This window comes from Strix uralensis, chromosome 5, assembly GCF_047716275.1.
Source record: "Strix uralensis isolate ZFMK-TIS-50842 chromosome 5, bStrUra1, whole genome shotgun sequence".
Lineage (NCBI taxonomy): Eukaryota > Metazoa > Chordata > Aves > Strigiformes > Strigidae > Strix > Strix uralensis.
Genome location: NC_133976.1, coordinates 82,508,691 through 82,533,023, shown reverse-complemented (window position 1 = coordinate 82,533,023; position 24,333 = coordinate 82,508,691). Strand labels below are relative to the sequence as shown.

The window sequence follows — 24,333 nt, the reverse complement described above, 5'->3', positions numbered from 1 at the left end:
AGTCTTAGTGACAACTTCACGAGCATGTAATGAATCACCTTTGGGGAAACTTTTCACCAACCTGATTTTACTTCTGGAGAGAAAACAGCAAGTAAAGTAGTTTTCTTGTATTATTTTGGTAGCTCTGAATACAGTAAGTAGTCTGTTAATTATATCACTTTTTTTTTTTTTTAAATTTTTGGTGTCACCTTTTAAAACAGATCCTGCTGCAAGAGCAGAAATAACAAAAGCATTAAGACGGGGCTTCATCATCATGCTCTCCATTCTTGTGTAAGGGTCCAGGGCAGGCAAAATTTCTTGTTTCTTTAGACTCAGATGAAAAGAAAGGTAACTAAGGCGGGAAGTTTGGGTCTACATTTGAACACAGCCTGTGTATAGATGCTGTCAGCAGGCTGGACAAAACAGCTGTATTTATTAACCAGAATGTGACCATCAAATTGCATTGGCTGGAGTCTATGACTGGGGGTGGGGGTGTGGGGAGGATGGAATTTAGACATGGGGAACACGCTGTTAAGAGGAACTGTGATTCCAAACTGCCATCTCAACCAATACATGAACAGAACATTTCCATGTCTCTTCCCCTGTAAGGAAAAGCTCTTTCCAATGGAAAAGGGGATGCATCAGACGGCGCATCCTTAGGTCCTACCTGGTTACCCCAGGACCAGGGAGTGTCCTTTGATGGTTTCAGCCTTGCTGGGGGAGGTTGCTTGCTGCAGCGCTCCCAACACCTGCAGTGGATGCTGGGGCACTGACTCCTGTCTGACTTCCCTGGGGGTGACTTTTTCTTTCTTCTTTTTTTTTTTTTGTTTTGGTGTTTCAGTTGTTGTTTTCTGAGGAGAAGCAGCTAGCTCCTTCTGCTTCAGTAGCATGGCGCACTATGAATCTATACTGTAACCTCACCCACCTTTACAGTTACAAATCCAGTTGCTGCACCAGAGACTGCTTTTGGGCTGGCAGTAAATTGACCCAAAAGATCAAGGCCACAGCAAGATATGATGTAGCCTTGTGACTACCTGTCAGCGTGGGGAGCTGTCAATCTCAGGTCATGTCTGTCTTCAGCAAACTGCGGAAACACCTAGGATTTTCCCATCTGCTCTTAGACATGCCCCATTAATGAAAAAACATCCTGAAAATATCTTTCCTGTTTCCTCACAGTCACTCTAATGTAAGAGAAAACAAGATCAGACTCTTTTTGGTTTTTTTTTTTAATCTTTCTTGTTTAGTTTTCCTGCCAAATTACAGCAAAGCCCTTCATTATCAAGAAGGGATACACCATAAATACAGGCAGGATACCTTCCATGTGACATTTCTTATTTCGGTGTAGCTGGTATGAATGTCTGGGAAGTCACCAGGGCTGCGTCTGCACTGCAGGACAGAAGCACTCTGCATTTTCACCTCCAGAAACAGGAACAGCCAGGAGAGCGACTGAGAGGAGCAGCTAGGAGAGCTCACATTAGAGATGCAAGTGGTGAGTTAAAGAGCAGAAATGAAGAGCAATTCACTAAGATTTCCAGAGCGTGAAATTGGTATTTGAAAATAACACCCGAAATGTTCATGTTGATGATCAGAAACTGCTGCGTAGTGCTGAGATCAGTGAGGCACTAGAACTAGAATTACTCATTCTTGAAGGGACTGACTAATGCTTTAGCAGCCCACCTGCTACACCAGTGGTAGACGGTCCAAAATAAATAATCTGGGATACAATCCACAAGGAATACACAAGTCTCCAGAGGGGACCAAGCTAGGAATTTGTGGACTTTTTGCTCAAATCAAAACAGTGTTATGGAATTGAGATTTCCGATTTGAACCTGACCGTCGTTGTTGTACCGAGCTGCGGAGGGTGACATAAAAGAAGGTTCTGTTCATGTCTCTGACTGAACCCTAGCGTAAATCTTGCAATAGATCAAAAAAGTAAAAAATTAGAAAAGTAAAAAATAGAGCAGAATTACTACTAGGAAGAAAAAAGAAAGAAAAAAAGAAGAAAAAAAAAAAAAAAAGGGAACTGACAGTGCTAGGAAGAAGTATAAAGCATGGAAGAGACCTAGACATGCATAGCAGAAGGGTGTCTTCTCCTGTGCCACTTGCACAAGTCCCTAGGAGGACTATGAATCCCTGTGCTCCAGAGCAAACATGATTATTAATACAGTTTGGGAACACTTTGGCCCGCCTTCTGAGGATGACTGTGTTTGTGTGTTGTATACTCCAGCCCACTAGGGTATTAAAGCAGTCAGATCAAGAAGACATCAGTAGTGTTTCCTGAATGGAAGGGTTTAATCCTCATCACTTGTGTTGTGTTACAGCTGTACAGGTAAGAACTGACAAGTGCTATTAGGACGGGATCAGCGGATGCTGGGAGAGGAGCAGTATCTTTATGTGCTTGCCTTGTCACTGTGCTTTTTTTCCTGGCCAGCACTTTTGGCCATTTTGTCCATTACTTGTGCTGGTTAAAACTGAATAATCATTTGGCAGTTTTAGATCTGGAACAACAAACTTGGGTGGCTCCTGGAGCCCGTCACCATGCCCATTTCTGTAGTATGAAGGTATTTTTACATATGCCTAAAAAGGAATGAAAACAGGGAAGTGTATTACGTCCAATCCAACATACTTCAATTCTCATGGGATAGTTCTCAAAAACAAAATAAAAAATTCCAACCTTGCAGAATGTCTTCTAGCTTCTCATAATCATTTTGGTCTGACAAACCAGTTCTCTTGCCAATGGTTGTTACCTCGCTGTAATTGGATGACGGGCTTTTCACAGATATAGTGAAGAGTTTCTTTACATCGTGTGGTAGATATGGAATCATAATAATAATATGCACACCCTTGGAGGGAGTTTGGATACTTTACCCTAGGAAAGAAAAGTCTTTATTGTTACATCTCACCTCATTCAAATGGTGCATCCTTGCCCCTTCCAAAAAGACCCATCTTTGCAAGAATTACTTATGTGGTTTCACGAAGAATATATACCCCCAACAAAGAAATAAAGCATTTAGTGACATTGTGCACCAATTCCTAGGAGACTGACCCCATCCTGAACATACCAACAAGCACTCCCAGCAGACTCTAAGTGTGTACCCTAAACCATTTCTTGTACCTGACAGTCAGAAACACTAACTCCTGGGTACTGCCTGAAGGGTGTCAATGGCTGCTTTGACAGAAATGTTGAGAGGACACTGCCCAATAATGAAAAGGAAAATTGCCAAAGCAGGTTTGAAAGCACAAAAAAAGATGTATTGTATTTCTGAAATAACATGTTAAACTTAAGTGAAATGATTCTAGAGAATAAAGTGTCTTATATGAAAACAAAAAAGTAGAAGAACAAAAGCATGACATGGAGCACCTTTCCATTGCAGTTTTTTCCTTGTAGCCTCACTGAAACAAGATGTCAAACACAACAGAAACATATGACATTTATGGTCAGTCTGAAACTAAATTGCGGAAATAAGCTTTGCAGGTACTTTTTTTTGGCCCAGTAATAGTACCTTGATCACCTTCCCAGCAGTTCTGGGTGAGGCCAAGAAAAATCTGAAATGTACGAATGAGACCCAGAATACAGAGAATGCTGCATAAAAGTTGGCTCTTCTATGTGCCCTTTGTGTCAGAGAAACTGGGAGTTGAGTGTGGGTAAGGACCAACTTTACGTACTGTGGGAAAGCTGCTCACTTACCAAGACTTCTGTTCTTCTGTAAGAGGTGTGTTGTCTGCCCAATACCAGCCTGTCTGTTCATCTCTAAATGTTAATCCAATCCAGTATGACTTTGTGGGAAATTTTTTTACCATTTCCTATGGAGAGTAAGGGCAATTCAAAACATATTCAGGAAGATATTAAAAATAAATATTTAGGCTCAGAAGCTGAAAGCACTGATGGAAATTTCTTAAAGAATGTAAATACTACAAATCATTAACCTGTCAGGACAAGTTCTGTACTGAAAGGGTAAGCCTAGCATTAAAGGAGAAATGACAGTAGAACTGTTTTTAGTTGGAGAGAAGATAGACTTCTAGCTCTGAAGAGCAATGTCACCCTCATCAATCTGATTTAAACCCCTCTGGGATTTAAATCGGGTCACCCACTGGATCATTCTCCCCCCCTTTATTCATGTGTCCTTCCTCCCCCTTTACTCTGTCGTTAGTATTTGTCAGCAGAGAAAAGGAAGACTCTGCAGGGAGCTCTTGGGTTTGTTGAACCTTCACATTTGACTCTACCATCGTTGATTTATTGCCAGAAGCTGGACCATGACAAGTAGAAGCAACCTTAAAGTTAAGCATTTAGTGATATTCTGTTCTTAAAAAATGCTCTGAGCAGAACAGGTAAGAAAGAACCTCCCTGGAGGTGTTTAAAAGTTGGTTTGACATAGCGCTGAGGGATCTGGTGGAGTTGAGAATGGTCAGTGTGAGGTTAATGGTTGGACTAGGTGATCTTCAAGGTCTTTTCCAACCTAGATGATTCTGTGATTCCGTGAATATAAACTTCTATAACGCTGCCTTTCTCACTGCTGCTTGAGGGAAATCTCTGAAGATTTGAATTCTATTTTTCTGTTGTTCTCTTCCTTCCTTCACTTATCATTGTCATACCCAGTGCACTTCTCCATTTTCTGGTTTTCCACATACTTCTCAATGCCGTGATTGAGACAGCTAGAACAGACTGCACCTCACAAGCTTTGCTGTCACTAGTTTGGGAAGGTGAGAATAAAGCTGCTTCCCTTTACTTCTGGGAGAATCCTTATGGCCTGCAGCTCAGTGAGAGGGGAACTGGCATTTGTCGAGTGCTGGGGAGCAGGCAGGTCCAGCCCGTGACTCTAGGTCTTGGCACATCTTTTCTGCCTTTGGTCTTCAATATGTCTGCTGGCATGCAGAGGCAAAAGCATGGTTTCACTTGACACCTGGCATTTTCTCTTCCCACCTCAGTTTTTTGTCATTTACTAAAAGATTAGGCCACATTTCAGCAACTTGCTGCCAAGTGTTTTCATTTTGATTGAAAAGATGAGATCAACTTTTGTGGAAAGAACTTCTACAAAATGGGGAGGACTATGGGTTGTGTATGGGGAGACCAAGTTAAAAGAAGTTTTCACACTGGTATCTTACCAAATCCTTATATGGATCTGTAATACTTGTGAAACTAGTGAAAACATTGCCCACAGCAAAACAGCCATGAACCTGCTTTCACCAGTCCTCCCAGTTTGATGATGTGCTTTGTGTGGTGATTACCTTAGCACTGCCCAGGACAACCTACTCACTGTAGAAAATCTCCTGCTCACAGTGTCATTTAAGAAAACTATGTGTGAGGTGAGGAGCTGACAGGGTGCATGAACTTCCTCCATGCTAAACAGAGTTAGAAACCAGCCCATACCTGCTTTGCTGCCTCTTTTATTAGAAGAAGAGTAGAGTTTTGTGAGGAACAAAACTGGCGACTCCGTTCTGACGACTTCTTTTCCTCAGAGTAGTAGTAACATGCATCTCCACCTTCCCACTTCCAGTTTGCAGGGCAGAGAACACAGTTCTGGCCTGGAAAAGGAAAACCATTGTGTTGTTTCTGTTCCCAGGCTCTCCCTCACAGAACATCACTGTTGGCCTGTGACAACAAGATCCATAGGGACTGAGGATATTTGAGATGGTCCTAATCCAGTGGGAATCTCACTGTGATCCCAGAAAGTTCAGGTAATGACAGAGATGCAAACTGAATCATCCCCTTGTCTCTCCCATTCCTTTAGCACTAGGAGGAGGTTCAGGTGTTGCAAATGGGATTTATTTTGCCTGATTTTAGGAGTCTACAAAGTCAACCTATCTGGATTCCCATTTTAGTCAATGGACAGAAGTAGGTGTGTCTCATGTGTCCTTTTCCTGTCATTTCAGGTGTCTTTTTTTGTCAGGAAACAGACTGTGTTCTTGCACTACCAATTTCTCTTCATTGACTAAGACAGAGACCTCAACAGTTAGCTTGTCTCTGCAACAGTATCTGGACAAATGAAACCCCTCTCCTGACAGGCACAATAGGATCCCTGTGCCCAATGCCGCTGCTCCTCACAGTAGCTCCTTGTCAGATGCCACTTAAATTACTGAGCTGTGGCAAACCGATTTCAGAAGCAGCCCTGCACTGTACACAGTCAAGAGACAGGGAGTGAACTCCCGGCTTGGTTTAGCTATGCTTCACTGCACATCACTCCTGACTTTAGGAGATTCCTCTCTTACCTGGAGTCAGCACTAGCACACTGTCCTGTGTGTGGACTGAAGTTTGTATAGAGCACAGTACGTTCTTTAATTCTCAGGCACCACTGTAAAATTGTCTATTAGGTGCAGGTGAGCATGTTGTGGAGATCCCTGAACTAGTGCTGATGGGAACTGTCATGCCTAGAAGGCATCTTGCAGAACCCTTTTCTTAGGGAATCTAAATCCTGAACCCCTGGTACCCCTGCCAGGTCCCACGCCAGTGCACATATGGCCAGGCTGGGCACCTCTCTCCAGGCACTGCGGGAGGCAGACATGCTCATTGCCTACGTTTTGGTGGTCACATCTGAGAAGACACAGGCTCACCTGAGGAGACAGACCTGAGTTAGACACAGAAGACACATCTCATTTCCTTCCCTGCCATGTTGAAAGATAAGCCTTCATCAAAACTTGTTGATTTACCATTATTTTTAAGGCTTTCTCCCGCTTCCAAGCACAGCTGATTTCCTATTTCTTGCAGCATCTTTGAGAAATTTGCATGCAGCTCATTCTTTGTCATGTTGAGGTCTCTAAGTTGTGTTTTGTAGTCCTTGGGAATCTGGAAAACTGAAATTCACAATGAGGTATTTTCCAGTGCAGCCCTTCAGAAAGGGTGGGATGCAGATAGGGAATCTCTTACTACATCATTAGGGATAAATAAACCATTTGGGATCATTGTTATTCCTCCCGGAACAGTTGCATGTAAGGGCTGCTGAGATAGAGACTATTTGCATAGTGGATTTCTTATTAATTGGCTGTGAGTGAACAACAAAATTGAAGTGCCACCTTTTATCATCTATTTCCAGTGTGTATCTTTCTGTATATTGGTTTCCAGGCTGTGCTTTCTTCCTAAAAATGTGAACTTCAGCTCTGGATCCCAGTGGGATTTTTGCAGATGGGAGGTAATGGGCACAACCTGTTTATTGTGACACAAAGCTTCTCCCTTCCCTTCAGATCCAGCGCTATCAAAGAGGAATTCACTCCATCGTTAGTCAGTACAGCAGGATTGAGGATACATTTTTTAGGAGGCCAGACAATGGCAGGCAGAGCGAGCAGTGAATGTCCTACTCCACCCCTTTCCAGCTCCCCTCCACGTTGCTCAGTTCTAGCCTCATCACGTTGAGAAGAGGACAAAGATGCTGCGGCAAGGGGAAACAGCTGGTTTGCCTCATTGCCTGTTCTCAGCTGCACTAGAAATTGCACCTGAAGGAGATGTCAGTCTGATGTTATTCAGTAGCTTGAGCCCCCCAGCAAACAGAAAAGCTTTAGTACTTACAGAAAACTGCCAGGGTCACCAGCGCCATCAGCAGTGCCAGGCACAGCGTGAACAAAATCAGGACTACTGGCGAGCAAGAGCGGGACGAACTGGGAGGCCCTGGGAGGAATTCAATCATGAAATGGAGGTGTGATACTAAGGGAATGGTGAACACATTAGCCTCATTAAATTGCAGCCATCTTTGGGGTGCACTGGTCAATAAATAATTGCTTTCACTTTACAGTTGTGTGTTCCTGCAGCAGAGGCTCTGTACTCAGCAAAAGATGCTCAAACAAAGTAAGAGAATGAGAGACCACAACAGCTCAGTGGAGAATGTGGACAGCCTTGGTCCTTTCAAAGGCTATGGACTGTGGCAAGAAAGATATCCAGAAAGCAAGATATTGCAAAGTCTAAAACTTGCTTGCTCAAAGCTGAAAAAAAATACACGCTGTATGGTTGTGGTAATTTGTGATGTGCGGCAAATATCTGTGGTAATCTGGTTAACCTGAGTGCTACAGTAAACTCATCTGGTACTTTACAGTAGTTTGAGATTTCTAGCTAGGAATTCATAGTGATTTTTTCTATAATAAGGGTTCCAGCCTAGATATAGAGATGAGCGCTCAATGAGGAGAAATAGGAACAAGCTTTTCCCGAGCAAAGAACATTTTAAGCGTGTGGATCATCCAAAAGAGACCCTGTTTATAGGAGCTGGAAAGTTTTCTGGGTTAAGATGCAGGAAAGGAGGGACAAAAAGCATTATTTTTCAGGGAGGCACTAAATCTAAGGCAGGTATTAAACTTGCCACTCTATGGACTCTGTGGAGAGCTGCAACCAGCTGGACTTAATCCAGTAAATGCAGTAGATTGGGGAATGAATTGCTGAAGGAGTGGGAACTGAAATTTAGTGTGTCAAGCTGAGGGAACACGAATAGAAAGTATGCAGCATACTTCTCCTACAAATATGCTGTGGTCAGCCTCTGTGGTGAAGCAGTCCTGGGCAGACTGTTGTAACCCTCTTTGAGACTGTTACTCCCCTTTGAGCCTGGTAGTCCAGTAAGTTTTCAGTCCACCTAACGGTCCACCAGCCAGCCCATAACTTCCTCAGCTTTAAAATGACAATACTGTAAGAAACACTGACAAAAGCCTTGCTAAATATATATTACTCCTGCCACTCTCCCTGCACTTGCATTTCATCACAGAATGCAACCTCAGTCTAAGGAAGTGCTCTAACTGCTTGGTACTGCATAAAAGAGAAATACCCAGGCCCTTCACGAAGAGAAAGAACATCTCCCTTCTGCATTATTTTCCAAAGTCTAATCCCACGGGCATTCAACAGATGAACTCAGAGATAGAGCCTGCCCAGGAGAATCACATACCTCATAGACCCTAACAAGACTTAAAGACAAATTGACTGCTGGACATATGGATTTTTTTAAGGTCAAACTGCTTCTGTACATGCTCTGAAGCTGAATATTAGGTGCCTGGAGAACCTCAATAACAGAAATTTGACTCCCTAGGGCAGGCTGCTAAATAAACTCGTATGAGCTTTGACTGTTTCAATTAAAATATTGCTGTAAGAATTTCTTTAGGTAATGGTTCCCTGGACTGTATGTTGTAATGTCACATTGCTTCTGCTACATCTAGCACAGGTAACGGGGTCTTGGGCTGGTTCCTCCTTCCTCTATGTACTCCCGTTGTCCTAGAATGGACATATTTATTCACTGTGGTTGTTTCAATTTGATGTTTGTGAAATAATGCACAGACTGTGCTTGCCCTCTCAGAATGGTGGTTTCACATCACAAAATATGCATTGTCTACCCTGGGACACAGAAGCAGGACATCTGGAGTGGTATGAGGATGCTGGTGTTGTTGGATGTTAAAGGAAAGGAAGCCCAGAGCTTGACACAAAAACAGTTCAGATTTTTTTTTTTTCAGATCCTGAATTATACTTTGGCAATGCTCAAACCCATAACTTAACAATGTTCAAAAAGCATAACATATGTTCAGAAAGCATAACATATGTTCAAAAAACATAACAGTGTTCTAAACCACTGCTCTTTGATGCAGAATTCCCCAGAGAATTCCTTCTGAATCGCAAGCAACTTGTCCTCTTATTTGTAAATCTCTGCTCCAGAGCCTGACCCCACAAACAGCTATTACTTTCTATGTTCTTTGTTCCCATGAGTTGCACCACTCAAATCTAGAGCTCATCTTCGCAATTTAACACAAATTAAGGAAAATTCATTTAAAATTAGTATTTAAAATAAACATGCATTCAGCCCTTTAACAGATATAGCCATTTCAAAGACCAGCGCCTTAATTCAACTAGAACTTCAGAAGTGAAATAAATTGAGTCAGTTAAAGCTAATTCAGTTCTAAGCTTGAATGCAAATGCATGGAAAAATTAAATGGAACTGATCCACTTTAAAAATTAGTTCAAATTAACTTGAACTTGAGGTTTAGACAATTAGGCTTATTTGTAGATCTTAGTATAACACCCAGCAATATGCTTTTCTGTGTAATAAGAAGATCACTATTTCAAGTATACCTTCCAAACTCTAAAAAGTTCAGACAGAAATGAAAGCAACAAAACCCAGGATATATTTATAGCTAGCATAACTTTTCTGATAGTAACAAAGTTAACAAAGGCCCCTTGGGCATATAATTAAAAGTATTTCCCATCCCATCTACTTTAGCAAGAATAAATCATAAAAGCTTCATAAATACTACACCTTTTTCCTTAGTATCTTCAGGCTCTTTGATATTATCCAGCTCATGGCTGTTTTCAAATTTCAGATTAGCATATGTTACTTCTTCTGTCATAGCTGGTAAAAAGAAAAAAGTCAGAACAAAAAGGTAGAAAAAGATCTAGCGTTTGCAGCTACTAAGCTAGGAAGAAAATCTACCCCTTTGCGGGGGTTTCCTCACACTGGCAGACACAAATGAAGCAACAGAGGCATCAAGATACATGTGAGCTTCCTCAATCACAGTACTGACAAGAAAATGTTCCTCTTTCACTCATCGCTATGTTCTCTTTCTGCCTCTTTACCTTACTTCTCCCCTCCCTGACTGGCATATATTTCTTTCTGCCATTACTGAAGAAAACGCAGACACTTTCGTAGAACTCTTCTCTTTTCATTAAAACTCTTCTTCTTTTGGATAGGCAGTGTGTAACTGCTGATTACATCAGGTTCAGGCTTGAAACACAGACTTGGATAAAATGTTTTATAGCTGTCTTTTAGTTCAGGCAGCTGTGTTCAGAAGCAGATACGTGGTCACACTTTAGTTTCTGTTTCCTACCGGAATGTGCTTGAAAGCAAACCAGAAGGTGGACTTGCATCTTAAAGCTGTGCTTCTTTAATTGTGCTCTCAACCAAAAGAAGCAAGCACTTGTGCTCGAGGTTGGCACTCCAGCTAGAATATGTCAGGGTGTTGGCTCTTGTGTTCCATGTCACCTTCCCAAAGTGATTGTTTGGCCTGGGAGATCTATGTCACCAAACTAGAAGAATCTCTTGACAAAGGCTATATCTCAGAAGAAATTTTCTTCCACTCAGTTTGCTGGCATTAATGTTTTATGTCCATTTCTGGAATAATTGTCTTTATTCTTCATTTCTTCTCCAGATCTATAGCAAGAGGGAGAGCATACAGTAACACTCAGATTTTGAGACTGCATGGTAAAGTGAGTCTTCAGGAAAATACATTTCATTTATCTCCCTCGTGGAGATGGACACAGCTGTAGAAACTACCTTTCTCTGAGGTGAACAAACAATCCTACAGAGCAAAAGAAATGACAGGAAGACCTGGTTAGCCGAGGAGGGACTACATGTTTCATTGCATGACAAATTGGCCACCTGCTCTATGTCCGTGTGCCTCCTGTGAGTCACTGCATTTCTCTCGAGAACAGCAATTCCAGGTTATCCTGGCAGGACAGTGCTTTGCTGGAATATTGCTATTATCCAAAGAATTGTCTAGGGCAAGTTTTGTAACATATAATAAATTTTGTAAATGGCATAACTGAGACCATGAGACAGGTTCTTTTAGAGCAAGAGTAAAATACTTGGTTGATGCTGAAATAAATACCAGTGTTTCTACCTGGAGTAGAAAGGCAGACAGACACGCTTCTTAGTGAAAACAGAAGCAGGAGAATAGATTATCTGAGGAGGTTTACGCCCCTCTTCATGATGTTTTTTAACATTTCCACAGTTGTGAAACCTTAAATGTGTATGACGAAAGCAGGATGTCTGGAGTTTCCAGTACAATTTTTGCAATTTAGCAAAAGTGATGAATGGAACACAAATAGATTATGCACGCACATTACCACCTGAGTGATTAGCGTGAGGCTTACATACACTATACTACCCTGTGTTAGGAGTGTAAAGCATTCTAAAAATGAGCAGGAGTATGAATTTACCCTCCTTTGTACTTCTGGACCTGCAGAACTGAGACTTAGGCTTTCATTTTTCGTTTTACAAAGACAATTAACCAAACATTATTGTTTATATCAATGTTAAAATCAAAATGACTAGTCTAAATTAACAAAAGAAATTTAGATCTTTAAAATACTAGATCAGCTATGTAGATGGAACATAAAAAAACCCCATTAAATACAAAATATCAAAAAAACAGCCAAGGTTTCCAGAAACTAAACTCTACTAAAAATCAACTTGACCTGTTTTTTGCGTTTTGGGTTTTTTTTGGTTTTTTTCCACAAGTGTGCTTGTTTAGGGAAGTGTCATTGGTAAAACCTGTTTTTTTGTAAATACCTTAAATGATCCTTCAGCTTTGTGCACCAAAATAATTCTGGAGCTTTTGAAATTCCAGTCTACATCCTCTCTTAGGCACCAAATTAAAGGATTTCAACTTTCAGAGGTTCTTCATTGACTTAAAGGAGGCAAGTCAGCAACCAGCACCTCTGAATGCTATGTTTTCATGTAGGCATTAAGAAAAATAAGCATCTGTATAATTATATCCTTTTTATTTATTTATTGCATATTATAATATTTGACTATTGCTCCAGGCAATCAGAAATTATAATCATTTAAAAGAAACCATATGTAAGTTCTTAAATGAAGAAAGTAAGATAGAACTCTAACAGAAAACCTGTATAGTCATCCTATTGTAGCATGACTACTTGTCAGCTGAGGAATGCTGTCTCTTCTCCATTTCTTAACTGACCCTTATACAGAGTGAGGAAACTTCTGGCTGAAGTATTAAAAATTGGCATAAATGTGATAATTTCAACAGTTGTTTGATCTAGGCAGCTGACTCCAACAAACTTCTGGACTTACAGGAAGAAGTCCTTGTTGTTTATTTAGTTGATACATAATGTGTTGTGTTGCATCTCAAAATGCGTTGTGAAGATCTGGAAGGCTACAAACATTGTTTGCCAGTTGATGAAGGTAAATAGGAAAAAGATTTCTTGACTGAATCAAAACCACAGAGTTCTTCTAATTTGTTGCAAGCAAATATGGCTACAGTTCATTCTCCTGAAATTCTTAAGGAATGGAAAAATCAAAAGTGGGTGAAATTCAGTAATGCAAATGGCAAGGCCACATATATGGGAACTGGTAGCCAGAGCTTTCTGAATCAGAAAGGGCTCAAAAAAAGAAGGACCTGGGTATAGTAATATTTCCTGTGAGTATGAGTAGGAACTAGGAATATACTGTGGCTGTGAAGATCTCATACCAGTTACATCAGAGGAAATGTCTAGGGCAAAGGTAGTGAAATTTAGGTGCTGGTACATAAAGCAGTAGTGACACCACATCCAGAATACTCTGCAGCATTGTTCTGATCACCAGACTTTAGGAAGGATATGATCTGTTTGGAATAGGTGAAGTGAAGGGCTATCTGTAAAAACAGTCAGATATAGTTTCTGTCATACTTCAGGAGACTAAATGATCTTGCATTGTTTATCCTTGCTAGTTAAAGAGAAATAAGGTTATTGTGGGAGAGTGCTGAAGAATGTCTGTCCAAGAGTAAAAGATTATAACCTAGTTTATTATATTTTAAAGCTGCAAATTAGAACAAAAATTTTTTATGCAGGATAAGTGAAATCCTGTAATAGCTTTCAGATGGGAGTATCTGTTATAATTCAACACTCCATGTAAGCTGATCTTACACTTTCATCTTCCCTTTTGGAAAAATAGGCCTTTTCCAAAATACAGGTCAATAGTCATACATAAATTTTATGAATTGCTACTGTACTCAAAAACCCATGCAAAGTCAGACATCATGGGACAGATCCTTTCAATTACGAGGTTTTTTTTAAAAACTAAACCACACACCCACTATTACAAAAGTAAAAACAAGCAAACAAAGGAGCCAAAAGAATCCTCAAACCCGAAAAACCTATAGCAGAATTAGCTGCATCCCTATATCTCACAGCTGCTCATCTAGGCATGTAATATACCACAACTGAGGCAACACGTGTCTTCAAAAGAGCTAGGGAAGTGAAATAAATGTGTGAGACCTTCTGGAATATACTCGGGCCAGCAAGCTAGAGTGAATAAGACCAGCTAGCTGACTGTGCATAATTACGTCTCCTAAAACTCAACAGAACAGAAAAAATCAATGGCACAAAATAGAAGGCCATGAGCCTGGAAGACTAATAGCTGAAAGGACTGCTTGGAACAATAATTTCATCTGCTGGAAATGACTGTGAAAACTGGTCTCAGGATGTATATGGACCATTTGCATCCTGTGAGCATGATAAACTTTGGGAAATGTGTTTCCTAACAGAAACAGAGACAAGCTGGGGCTCAGGCTCTGCTTCATCTGGAATCCCCTTGTGGTTAAAGCATCTCTGGTCAGAAAAGACAACCTGAAAGTGTAGTGCAGAAAAAGACTGTGCTGATGACTGGTATGTGAGGCCTCTCTTACAGGAGAAAGACTGAAAATCTTGTCTCATTTAGTTTGGCAGAATGCCATCTGGTAAAGGAAATGGTTGGCTTCTTGTAGATAAAGAGGGGCTAAACATCAGTGGGAAACGAGTCATTTAGATCTGTGTGATCTGTCATCTTCTACAAAGACAGTGACTGCAGCTGGAGGAGCAGGAGAGGACACCCTCATCTCTTCTGCTTCCCACTCCCCATCATGGCACCACAATGTGTCATGAGCAGTTTATTAGAGTAAAACAGAGCCACCATTGTTTCTGGTTTATTCTATTGCATGGAAAAGAAACAATGGTAGAGAGTTTCAGTCCTTTCTGCTAAGGCTGACTGTATTTCTGAACACAGCTGAATAGCAAGAACATGCTTCCTGCTGCTCTTCAGTTCAAGCAGACAGTTCAGCTAGCCTCAGACCCTGGTGCAATTTAAAGTAACCCTATTGCAAATTATCAGGGAAGGGACAGGAACCTGCCTGGAGGGCAACTGGCCCTGGAGGGCAACCGGCCCTGACAGGCAGCACCTGCCTCCAGCTCAGGTTTCACTTGGCCTGAAAGAAGCTGAGAGGGGAAGAAGGGATCTACCCCTTGAGGAGGGGTGTGGGCTGTGAGGGGTGGTGAGGGTGAGCCTTTCTGGAAGAGCAAAGGGACCTTCATGTCCTTCTTGCACAGTCCCAAGGGGACATATGAGACCATAACTGAAAGAAACTTAGTTTTTCTAATGTTATGTTGATTCAGGCAGGCCCTGACAGCCATTATCATATGGGTATTATAATAAGGCGAATACAAGTGGGAGCACTTTGGAAAGAGTCAGCTCAAAGCAGGGTCTCAAGATTTTGTGTGTAAAATACTTATAATATTGACCTTTTTTTATTTTCATATATATTCATATATAAATATTTTCTCATGTGTGTTTGTATATATATATGAAAATATGGATCCCTTCAATAGCTGATCTTAGATAGCTAATCAGCCCTCAGATCCACTGGTCTCCCCAGTTTCTGGTGCCTGGACAGACAAGACCCCACAAGCTGCAGTCCCACTCCAGTTGCTGGTACTCAGACCCACACACATGCATGTACAGACCTCTACATCTACAGACCTCATGCATCCCTCTACTAACTGGCCTTAGATGCTTAATCTATTCAGTAACTGGTTCCTGGATTGCCTGGTCTCCTGGTTTCACACAAACAACAGGTCACTCCATTAGCTGTCCAGTCCTACTGGCCTTCCCAGTAGCTGACCAGTCTCTCCAGTATCTGGCTTGGACTTCTTGGTTCCTCCAGTATCTGACTGTCAGGTCCTTTGGTCTCTCCAATATCCAGTCCAGACTTACAGCCACTCCAATACCTGGCTGTCAAATTTCTTATCCTAACTGATGGCCAGTCCAGCTTGATATTTGTTAGTGACTATACACTGACATGCACACACCCCTATCCATGTAACAGGAATGCTCTCCAGTCTCCCCAGTTGCTGGCACCTCAGACTCTTGGTCCCTTTTGACCCAGGGGCCCCTCACCAGCAGCTGGCACTCAGAGCTCCTTATACACATGTGCACAGAGAACAGAAAGCCCCTCACCCAGGAAAACAGTCAGGAACAGAGTTTAATAAGAAGACAGGAGAGACTGCGGTGACCAGGCACAAGGAATGGCCAGACAAAAGCAGTGACCAGCAACCCGTTTACAAGTGGCCATCCTCTTTTATCCCATTTTCCCCCCCGTTGTTCCTCCCTAAAGCACCTTGATCCCTCTCGTTCCACCTTGCCCTAAGTATCCTGTAAAATGTGTCACACAATCTCAGAATGCTCTTCCCATGATCCCATAAGGAGTCCCACACCCCTAGGCAGTCTTTAAGTGACCCTCTCCCGTGGATTCACCTGGTGGGTCTCACCCCCGTCAACGGAGCTGGTCACTGCCCTTTGGCAGCCCTGGGGGGAGCCAGGTCATGGTGCTCTGGTGGCTCTGCTCAGGTTACTGGGGTTTCCTTGCCTGCCTTTGTTCCTCCTGTTTAATTCTGTTCCTTTGTGTTTGTGGGGATGAGCTTTTAATCACACAATCTAAGCATTTCTAGAAGGCTATAACTTCTATTCCAACCTAGGATACACAGCAGTAGTACAATGCCTAACCAACCTGGCTGCACCGTGCATCAATCATGCAGGATGCCTGGGTATGAGACACGAATTAGCCTCTAAACATGCCTGAACAGCTCTGCTGTACCTGTTTGCTGTGTCTCAGGCCATGTGGAAGCAGGAGTTGACATCTCCCCTCCCTCCTCAGATATTCTGCCTATGGAAAGCTGCTCACTGCTACTTCTGACCAACATTGTTAAGACCATCGTGGGTCTGTGCTGCCCATCTCTACTACACTGCTTCTCTGCTGTCCCCATGCTGCTTCTTCCTTTGTTTGTCTCAAGCCTTTTGGTCAGGAGAAAGACTTTATCACACCTCTCATCTAGCTGAAATACAGGTTTTCCATCTGTACAGGCTTTTTGACTTTACTCCTTGACAAATTTCATGGACCCCCCAGATTTTTTTTTCAGCAGAAAGCTTTTTTAGAGAGCTACTTCCACATCTTTGTTCCCCAGGCTCCAAACCAATGGTTTCAGCAGGGGAGCTACCACGGTGTAGGTGATGGAATTCATCTTCATTCAGGATGTACCCTGTGTTTGAGCTGCAATGAGGTGATGGAGGCACATCCAAAGTGCTTAATAACCACAGTAAAGTGGGATGCACAAACGGAGAAGGCTTTCCACCCTCTCTCAGTGGAACAGATCTTCAGGATGGTGTTGAGAATTAGAAGGGAAGAGAGCAGAATCAAACAGAAGGAGCAAAATGCAGCCAAAGAACAAATGATAACAATGACCATTTCATCACACACAAGCTTAAGAAATGGTGCCAGATCACAGAGGAAGTGGTTAGTTTTATTTTACTTGCAGAAAGATAAGTGATGCATGTCTCTCTTACTGAGAACAGAAATCCAGACCACGTGAAAAAGTTGCCAGCAGAAGGCAGAACCTGTGGCTTATGATGACATGATAATTGCAAGGGCCTACAGACTGAAGCATAACAATCATATCCCATTGATGCTAGAAACATGCAATTGATGCATCAAAAGCCAAGAAAAACACAGCTGGATAGCATGTCCCATAAAGGAAAGGACCTTTTGCTTTCTTACCAAATTTTCCAGCATGCTGGGGACAATGACAAAGGTATACTATGTCTCTGTGAAGGAGAGAGGGAAAGTACATGGGGAAATGGAGAGAACAATTCACCCTTATCACCACTATACAGATACTGTCGGTAAGAGCAGACAAGTACATGAAGGAGACCACCAAAACCAGCAGAATTTGTGCAATGGAGAAACAGGGAAATCCAGTTTTCAGGAAGAAATCAGGAAGAATTCTGTGACATTGGTTTGTGAGGAGGTTAAGAAACTCTTCCCTCTGCTGCCTCCTCAGGTTACAGGCATGGTGAATTCTCAGCCCCAGAGCTGTGCTGCCTCTTCTAAGAGTGGTTCTTTGGGCCTGTATTTGTGTTTGAAATACCCCAATGGCAACTGCTAGGACTCCAGGCACATGTAGACTGATGACTATGCCCTGCCCTGAGGTTAAACTAACCAACTCAGGGTTAGGAGGCCACTGGCCATGACATGAGGAATCACCCAATGTGGCAATTAACAGTGTGAGAGGCTCATAAATGTTCCAGAAAGCATCATGAAGAATGGCTGGATTTCTCAGGTGGTTAAGGGGCAGTTTATGTGAGAAATCACTGCACTAAACAAATAATTGGAGGGAGGTATTGGTGACAAGTTATTTTCCAAGGTCAACCATAGTTAAGTTATATGAGTAATACCATATAGGGCCAAAATTGCCAAGATAACAGTATCATAAATCTCAAATTACATAACAGATGTAGTAAAACAGGGATCAGTGAGAAAAAGGGGGCAGGTTGTTTATATGGGAGGAGAATGCACTGGAGGGACAAGGAATGGGATAATAAAGCATGCAAATCATGATCTGGACTGTCCAAGAGCACCTGCTGAGCATCCCTGCCCTTGATTACCACAACCTAATCAGGACCATAAAGCAAACATAATGTTCTGACCATAGAACACATGTTGAAACAACTTCTTCAGTCAGGAAGATTTGGAGAGAGCAGGATGCTTTCAGTAGTTAGCAGGGGAACATCTGAGACGGATCAAGCATACTGGTATTATCGTCCTGACAACTGTTGCAGGCCTGATGGTACTGGCATCCCCCTCCTAATCACTTCCTAAAAAATACCCATAAGGAGGTTGACATCCTAGACATTCTAGATGGGACAAAAATGGCCTGGTGAAAAGAAAATTAAGAATGTGTTCAAACAGACACCTCAGAAGCAGAGTGGCAAATGCTACTATGCTGTAGGTATTTCTGAAGTCATGTTTTTACCAGCCTCTGTTCACTGAAGGTTTTCTTGCATGAGAATGATTCCTGAGGAGCATTTAATTCTCAGAATGCACTCAATAGGCAAGATTGTCCCATGATGCAGTTGATATCACAGCCTTTTCTTTCTATGACACTGTCAGCTGCTGGATTGGGTCAGGAGTTCTCAAGGAGTTAAACTAGCTCTCTAACTCAGCTCTGAATGTACTCGCAGTAAACTATTTTCTGCCAAGGGTCTTCTTAAGGGCCAGCTGCATGTTCTTGTTTGTTCAGGTTCTACAGAGTTAACAAGGGATTCGTTACAGTAGAAGTAACAGAAAGAAAAGTGTCTTCATCCAAGACAGATCTTGATTTGGACCTCAAATATATCATGGAGACATAGTCAAAGTGCACAGCAACCACAACAAGATGAGAGAAGCACCTAAGAAAAACTTTTTTCTTCTCTTCAGTAGAGGGAGTTTTCTTTACGATGAAGCCATAAGAAAGCAGCATCAGTAGGAATGAGCCAAATATAACCAACATGCTAAGACTGAACATGAGAAATTCCATTCCATTGCTGTCCATGCAAGCCATATAATCCCAAGTGCCATGTCACAAAAGAAGAGGTTAACCTTATGGCCAGAGGAGCTTAAGGGAAATATGGAAGATGTGTCTCTTGGAGACAGCACAAACCCAGTTAGTGCTGAAAAGGCCACCAGATGAGTACAGGCTTTGGTGTTCATGAGAATGAGTTTGAAGGCTTATATATTGCAAAGCAGCAATCATAACCCATTGCTGCTAGAAGGAAACAAAATGAGCATGAAGAACCAGTGAGGAAAAACATCTGCATAAGACAAGCAATAAATGAAATGGTCTTTCTTTCTTCTAAGAAATTTGCCAACAGCCGAGGGACAATGCCTAATTAATAACAGATCTATGAAAATGAAGAAACAGAGGGAAAGAAAGAAATAAGTGGGAGAGTACAGTCAATCCTTACCATAATGGTGACCTTTCTGGTAAACATAAGCAGGTATGTGATGAAAAACACCAGGAAGAACCCAAGCTGCACATCCAGAAAAATGGCAAATCTGAGCAGGATTAATTCTGTTGTGAGGATTTGATTTCCTTTTCTCATTTATGCCAAGAAAGTTCTGCTGGAAAGACTGATCATAAGACAAAGGAATGAAATAATAGTAGCGCAGCTTAATCCATTAGAAAAGCTGATTTTTTCCCAAATGCAACATTATACCTTGAAATGCTACAGGGACTGAAAACATTTCACGCTTTCAGTCTTTCACATGAGAATAACTCTAAGACTAATAATAGTAACAATAAGTTACTTACTTGCTGCCCACCTAGGGCTCCAGAGGAGTTTAAGCCATGTACCTAATAAACTTGTGATATGAAGATCTACAGACAAAGAGAAAAATGAGGAAGCTTACATGAAAATCAAACAAAACCAAGGCTAAAAACTACATTTATTTATTAGAAGAGAAGGTATTGTTCCCTTTACCCAAAGGTTTGTTTTTAAACATCCTTCATCACAGATCTTTGAAAATTTGTATCACCTAAGTGCAATTGCTCATTCACAGTGTCAATGACTTGATGAAACTTAACTCACATGGGGAGTCCCTGCATTTCTCTCTCACACACCTGGCACCAATATTGGGTATTTTCTTCCATCTAAGAGACAAGGCTGGAATGGAGGAGGGGAGAATGGGTGCTGGCACTGAAACGTTCAAACTCCAGGTTTTGTCACTGCTTAATACGTCCCTACTAACGACCCTTCTGGGGTGACTGGCCTGGACAGGCAGGATGGGATGGGATGGGACCCATGTCTGGGCAGCCTGTGGCTCTGGAATTCCATGACACGGGGCAGGAGGTCCTGTCCCCAAGAGCGGCAATGTGGGATTGGGCTGGAGGGGAGAGGCACAGGCTGGAGGGAGAGCTGTCACAGGGCAGGGAGGCAGGGAGGAGAACGCAGAGGAGAGGAGAGCACTTGGCCTTGTAGCAGCTCCCCCCTTGTAGCAGCTCCAACAAGAAGACAACCAAGAGTAAGAAGAGACACCCGAGGCAAAGGGCTGCACCTGGCTGTGCCACTGCTGCTGTCAAGTGAGAAGAAAGCAGAAGCTCGTGCCCCACACGAGCGAGACAAGGGCTGCTACACGTGCAGGGCTCTTGCCAACTCCAGCACTGCGGTCTAAGGGTACAATAAAAGCTTTTGCAATGCCGTGTGGGACATGGGCCCTTTGTGCTGTGTGTTGGACTAGTGTCTCCTGGCTGGCCAAAGGCATGCAGCCAGACACAGGCAGAAAGCTCTGCCAAGGGAGGCTGTAGAACAGCCCTTGCTGAGAAGGAGGGGGCAGGAACCTGCCTGGAGGGCAACTGGCCCTGATGGGCAGCTCCTGCCTCCAGCTCAGGTTTCACTTGTCCAGAAAGCAGCTGAGAGGGGAAGAAGGGATCTGCCCGGCAGAGGATGGGTGCAGGCTGTGTGGGATGGTGAGGGTGAATATTTCTGGAAGAGCAAAGGGATGTTCATGTCCTTCTTTCAAGGTCCCAAGGGGGAATATGAGAGAGACAGCAAGTGTCCTGCAGTCCAGCAGCGTTTGCCCTTCCTGGGTGGGGAGGGCAGAAAAGCCCTTGGGCTCACCACAGTGAGCACCCCAATTCCCACAGCTGCCTGTCCATGCAGAGCCCAACGACCATTGTCTTCCACACCTTTCTCTCCATGGCTCCTGGACAGCCCTCAGGTTCCTCATCCAGCCTGTGCACACTGCCTGCCTTTCTTCCAGGCAAAGTGCAAAGGACAGGCCCTGCTGTGGAGGGATCTTCCCATTGGGTGTATCAGCACTCAGGACCCTGGGAAGGCAGGAAAAACTGCTTTCTGACAGTGGCTGTTACTCATTTTCCCCCACTTGTCCTCTTTATTTCCACATTTCAAGGTCTTCTGGATGTTAAGTGTGTATCCTATACATCTAGGCTGAAGTAAGTTTTCCCCGGAACTCCATGGGAAGTGAGAGAAGATAAAGGGCGGGCACATGTGACATAGGGAAGTGTGTTGTCTGGTTTCCATAGGCAAATGCATTCCACTCAAAACTGCTACACACAGGTGACACAGCTCATTGAGGATTTCATAGAAACTGAGGGCAAGAAGCAATTTGGCTCAAGAAACAGTTAAAACACACTCTTCTTTCAATGTTGTTCTACTAACCCATTTCAGAAGTGGTTTCTAGTCAAGATAAGGGGAGAGAAACATCCATCTCCCATTGTATTCAAGCCTCAGAGACAAGATGTAGCACATAAACACGTAGCTAAGACACCTGAGAATGTTTCTCAGTGGCACCACAGAAGTTTTCTTGTTGCTGATATAAATGATACTGATATAAATCCAGATGCTATGGGGAATTTGTAAAATTAGCAGGTATTCCTGACTAATAATCAGTGGTCCAAATGTAACAAAGTCACCTGCTGCAATGCTAGGAGATTTAAAATATTTTCACTATATTAGGGCAATCAAAGGTTAAAAAAAGCACCCTACACCTGGAAATCTGAAAAGAGGCCAAGGAAAACCTCACAGTGTTTTGGTTGTTCCCCTTCCTAGTTTGAGATGTGTGTCACCAGATAACCTGTCATGAGAAAGTGATAGAGAAGAGTAATCCTTAAGTTTGACCCATACTGAGGTGTGTTGAATAACTGCACTAGTTTCTGGAAATGAAATGAATGCAGAGAGGGAAAGGGGTCAGCAGTGGCTCACAGTTGCAGATTCAATGTTTTGGACAAAAGGGGATCCTGGAGCCATGGGGAGAATTATCAGGGGCAACATGGGAAAGTGGGAGAGGACAAAGTCCCGCATTTAATGCTGGGACAAGCAGAGGAAGGGGCAGTGAGAGGGAAAAGCCCTCTGTGTTAATCCTTTCATGCATAAAGAAATGAAACGGGGCAGTTTTGGTCTCTCTGAAAGGGTCACTCTTGTTTCTGGATCCTGTCTGCAGTTTAGCAGTCCCAACCACGGTAATACATTTTTGGATTCAGAGTAAAACCAGCACGAGCTGAGCATTAATTCCCAACAAGATGCCATTGAATTAGATGTGTAGAAGCATTTGTGTGTGTGCCTGCAAACAGGAGAAGTGATGTATTTCTCATGCACATGAGGGGACAGGGCAGGGAGGCAGGTGGGAATCACAGCGAGATGGTGGAGCCTTCTTCCCTCACTGCATGTGCCGTGCCTGCGTTCTCGTGCCTGCAGCAGCCATGCCCAGAGACCCTGGGGCTGTGGCAGAAGGGCAGAGCTGCAGAGCGGGTGGTGCTGGCTGCCCGTGGCCAGGGAAGGTGACAGCAGAGCTCATCACCTGGCCTCGGCTTGGGGGAGGAACTGGCTGTTGTTGTGCTGGCTTTGCTCACAGCCCCAGGGGCTTCACCGAGCACTGTCTGGTGGCCCTGTGCCGCCAGCCCCTAACATTGTCACCAGCACATGTGTAAATGCTTTGTAAAAGAAGAACTCTTAACTTTTAACAAGCCCCACTGTGGCCTGTGTCACAGCCCAACAACGGCACTGGGGAGTCACTCGTGTCCCTTGCGGAAGCCCCCTCAGACTTGTTATCATTGAAGTGTGGACTCCTTAATGATGCCTCGTGCGGCTCCTCTCCGGGTGCCACGGGACCCTCCCTTGTGCCGTTTGGGCAGGCAGAGCCTCGGCCCGCAGCTCCCTTGCCCGAAGTACTGAGTAGGGCTGTGTGACCCACGTGCTCGGTTCGGGCTCTGGCAGTGTATTGCGTTCCTGGCAGCTCGGGCACAGCCACCGCTGCTGCTGTAGCACTTGTTGCCCAGTCGCTGTCAGACAGAAGCTGGGATTTCACCCTTCACTCAGCACAGGTTCAGTTCCCTTCTCAGCCATTTCCTCCTGCGTTCTTCCATCCTTCCATCCACTTCTCCACCTTTAGATGCTCCTCCCTTTCCTGTTGTGCTCTTCAGCTGTGCTTCCCTTGCCATCTGAGGGAAGAAGTGACTCCTGTCAGACACCCACTGTGAGATCCCTCCCCAAACCCCAAACCCCAAACCTCAAACCCTAGATGTTGTCCCCAAAGACCAAATCAAGCAGAGATTGCTTCTCCGAAAATTGCAATGGACTGCAATGACTGTCCTTCGTTGAACAGCTCTACACCCATCTGGTTCGTAAAGACACAACCATTATTCTTCTTCCCTCTACAGGGTGGTATAAAATGAGGAACTGAATACTCCGAATACTTCAGGAACACACTGGTGATCTCAGGGCCTGGCAAGAATGATGCAGTCATGCATCAGGAGGTACCCTGCCTCAGAAATAGGGTGCTGGGCCAGGTGACCCCCCAGAGGTCCCGTCTAGTCTAACTTCTCCTATGCATCTGTGTGTGCAGGAATGATGTCTGACTCTGAACTGAAAGCCAATGTGGGGATAGGAAAGGATAATGAAGGCAGTGAACCTGTCTTACAGACACAGTTATCCAGATGTTGCAGGTAGCATGCTAATGCTTTTCATGCTGAAATCATCAATGATCTTTACACTTTTACACTTTAGGGAATGGATATTTCTTTATTCCCACCTCTTTTTCACTTTT

The 24,333-nt window shown here is 43.3% G+C and overlaps 1 protein-coding gene across 3 annotated transcripts; it reads right to left on the bottom strand.

Moving 5' to 3' along the window:
• Positions 1 to 1,189: 1,189 nt before the first annotated feature.
• Positions 1,190 to 10,399, bottom strand: LOC141944810 (C-type lectin domain family 12 member B-like). Of its 3 annotated transcripts, XM_074871996.1 has the most exons (7): positions 10,188 to 10,399; positions 7,478 to 7,576; positions 6,625 to 6,768; positions 5,348 to 5,502; positions 3,668 to 3,783; positions 2,654 to 2,848; positions 1,190 to 2,556 (listed from the first exon to the last, which is right to left on the bottom strand). In XM_074871996.1, exons 1-6 carry the CDS (start codon positions 10,276 to 10,278, stop codon positions 2,683 to 2,685), a joined length of 771 nt encoding a protein of 256 aa, XP_074728097.1. In that variant the 5' UTR covers positions 10,279 to 10,399; the 3' UTR covers positions 1,190 to 2,556; positions 2,654 to 2,682. The 3 variants fall into 3 exon arrangements, with proteins under 3 accessions (XP_074728097.1, XP_074728099.1, XP_074728098.1); XM_074871998.1 differs by lacking the exon at positions 6,625 to 6,768; XM_074871997.1 differs by lacking the exon at positions 7,478 to 7,576.
• Positions 10,400 to 24,333: the final 13,934 nt, after the last annotated feature.

Coding starts and splice junctions, on each gene's coding strand:
- LOC141944810 (XM_074871996.1), bottom strand. CDS start 10,278: ATGACAGAAGAAGTAACATATGCTAATCTGAAATTTGAAAACAGCCAT. Junction 7,577..10,187: donor TGAAGATACTAAGGAAAAAG/GTGTAGTATTTA, acceptor AATTCCTCCCAG/GGCCTCCCAGTTCGTCCCGC. Junction 5,503..6,624: donor AGAAAGCCTTAAAAATAATG/GTAAATCAACAA, acceptor TTCCTTTTCCAG/GCCAGAACTGTGTTCTCTGC.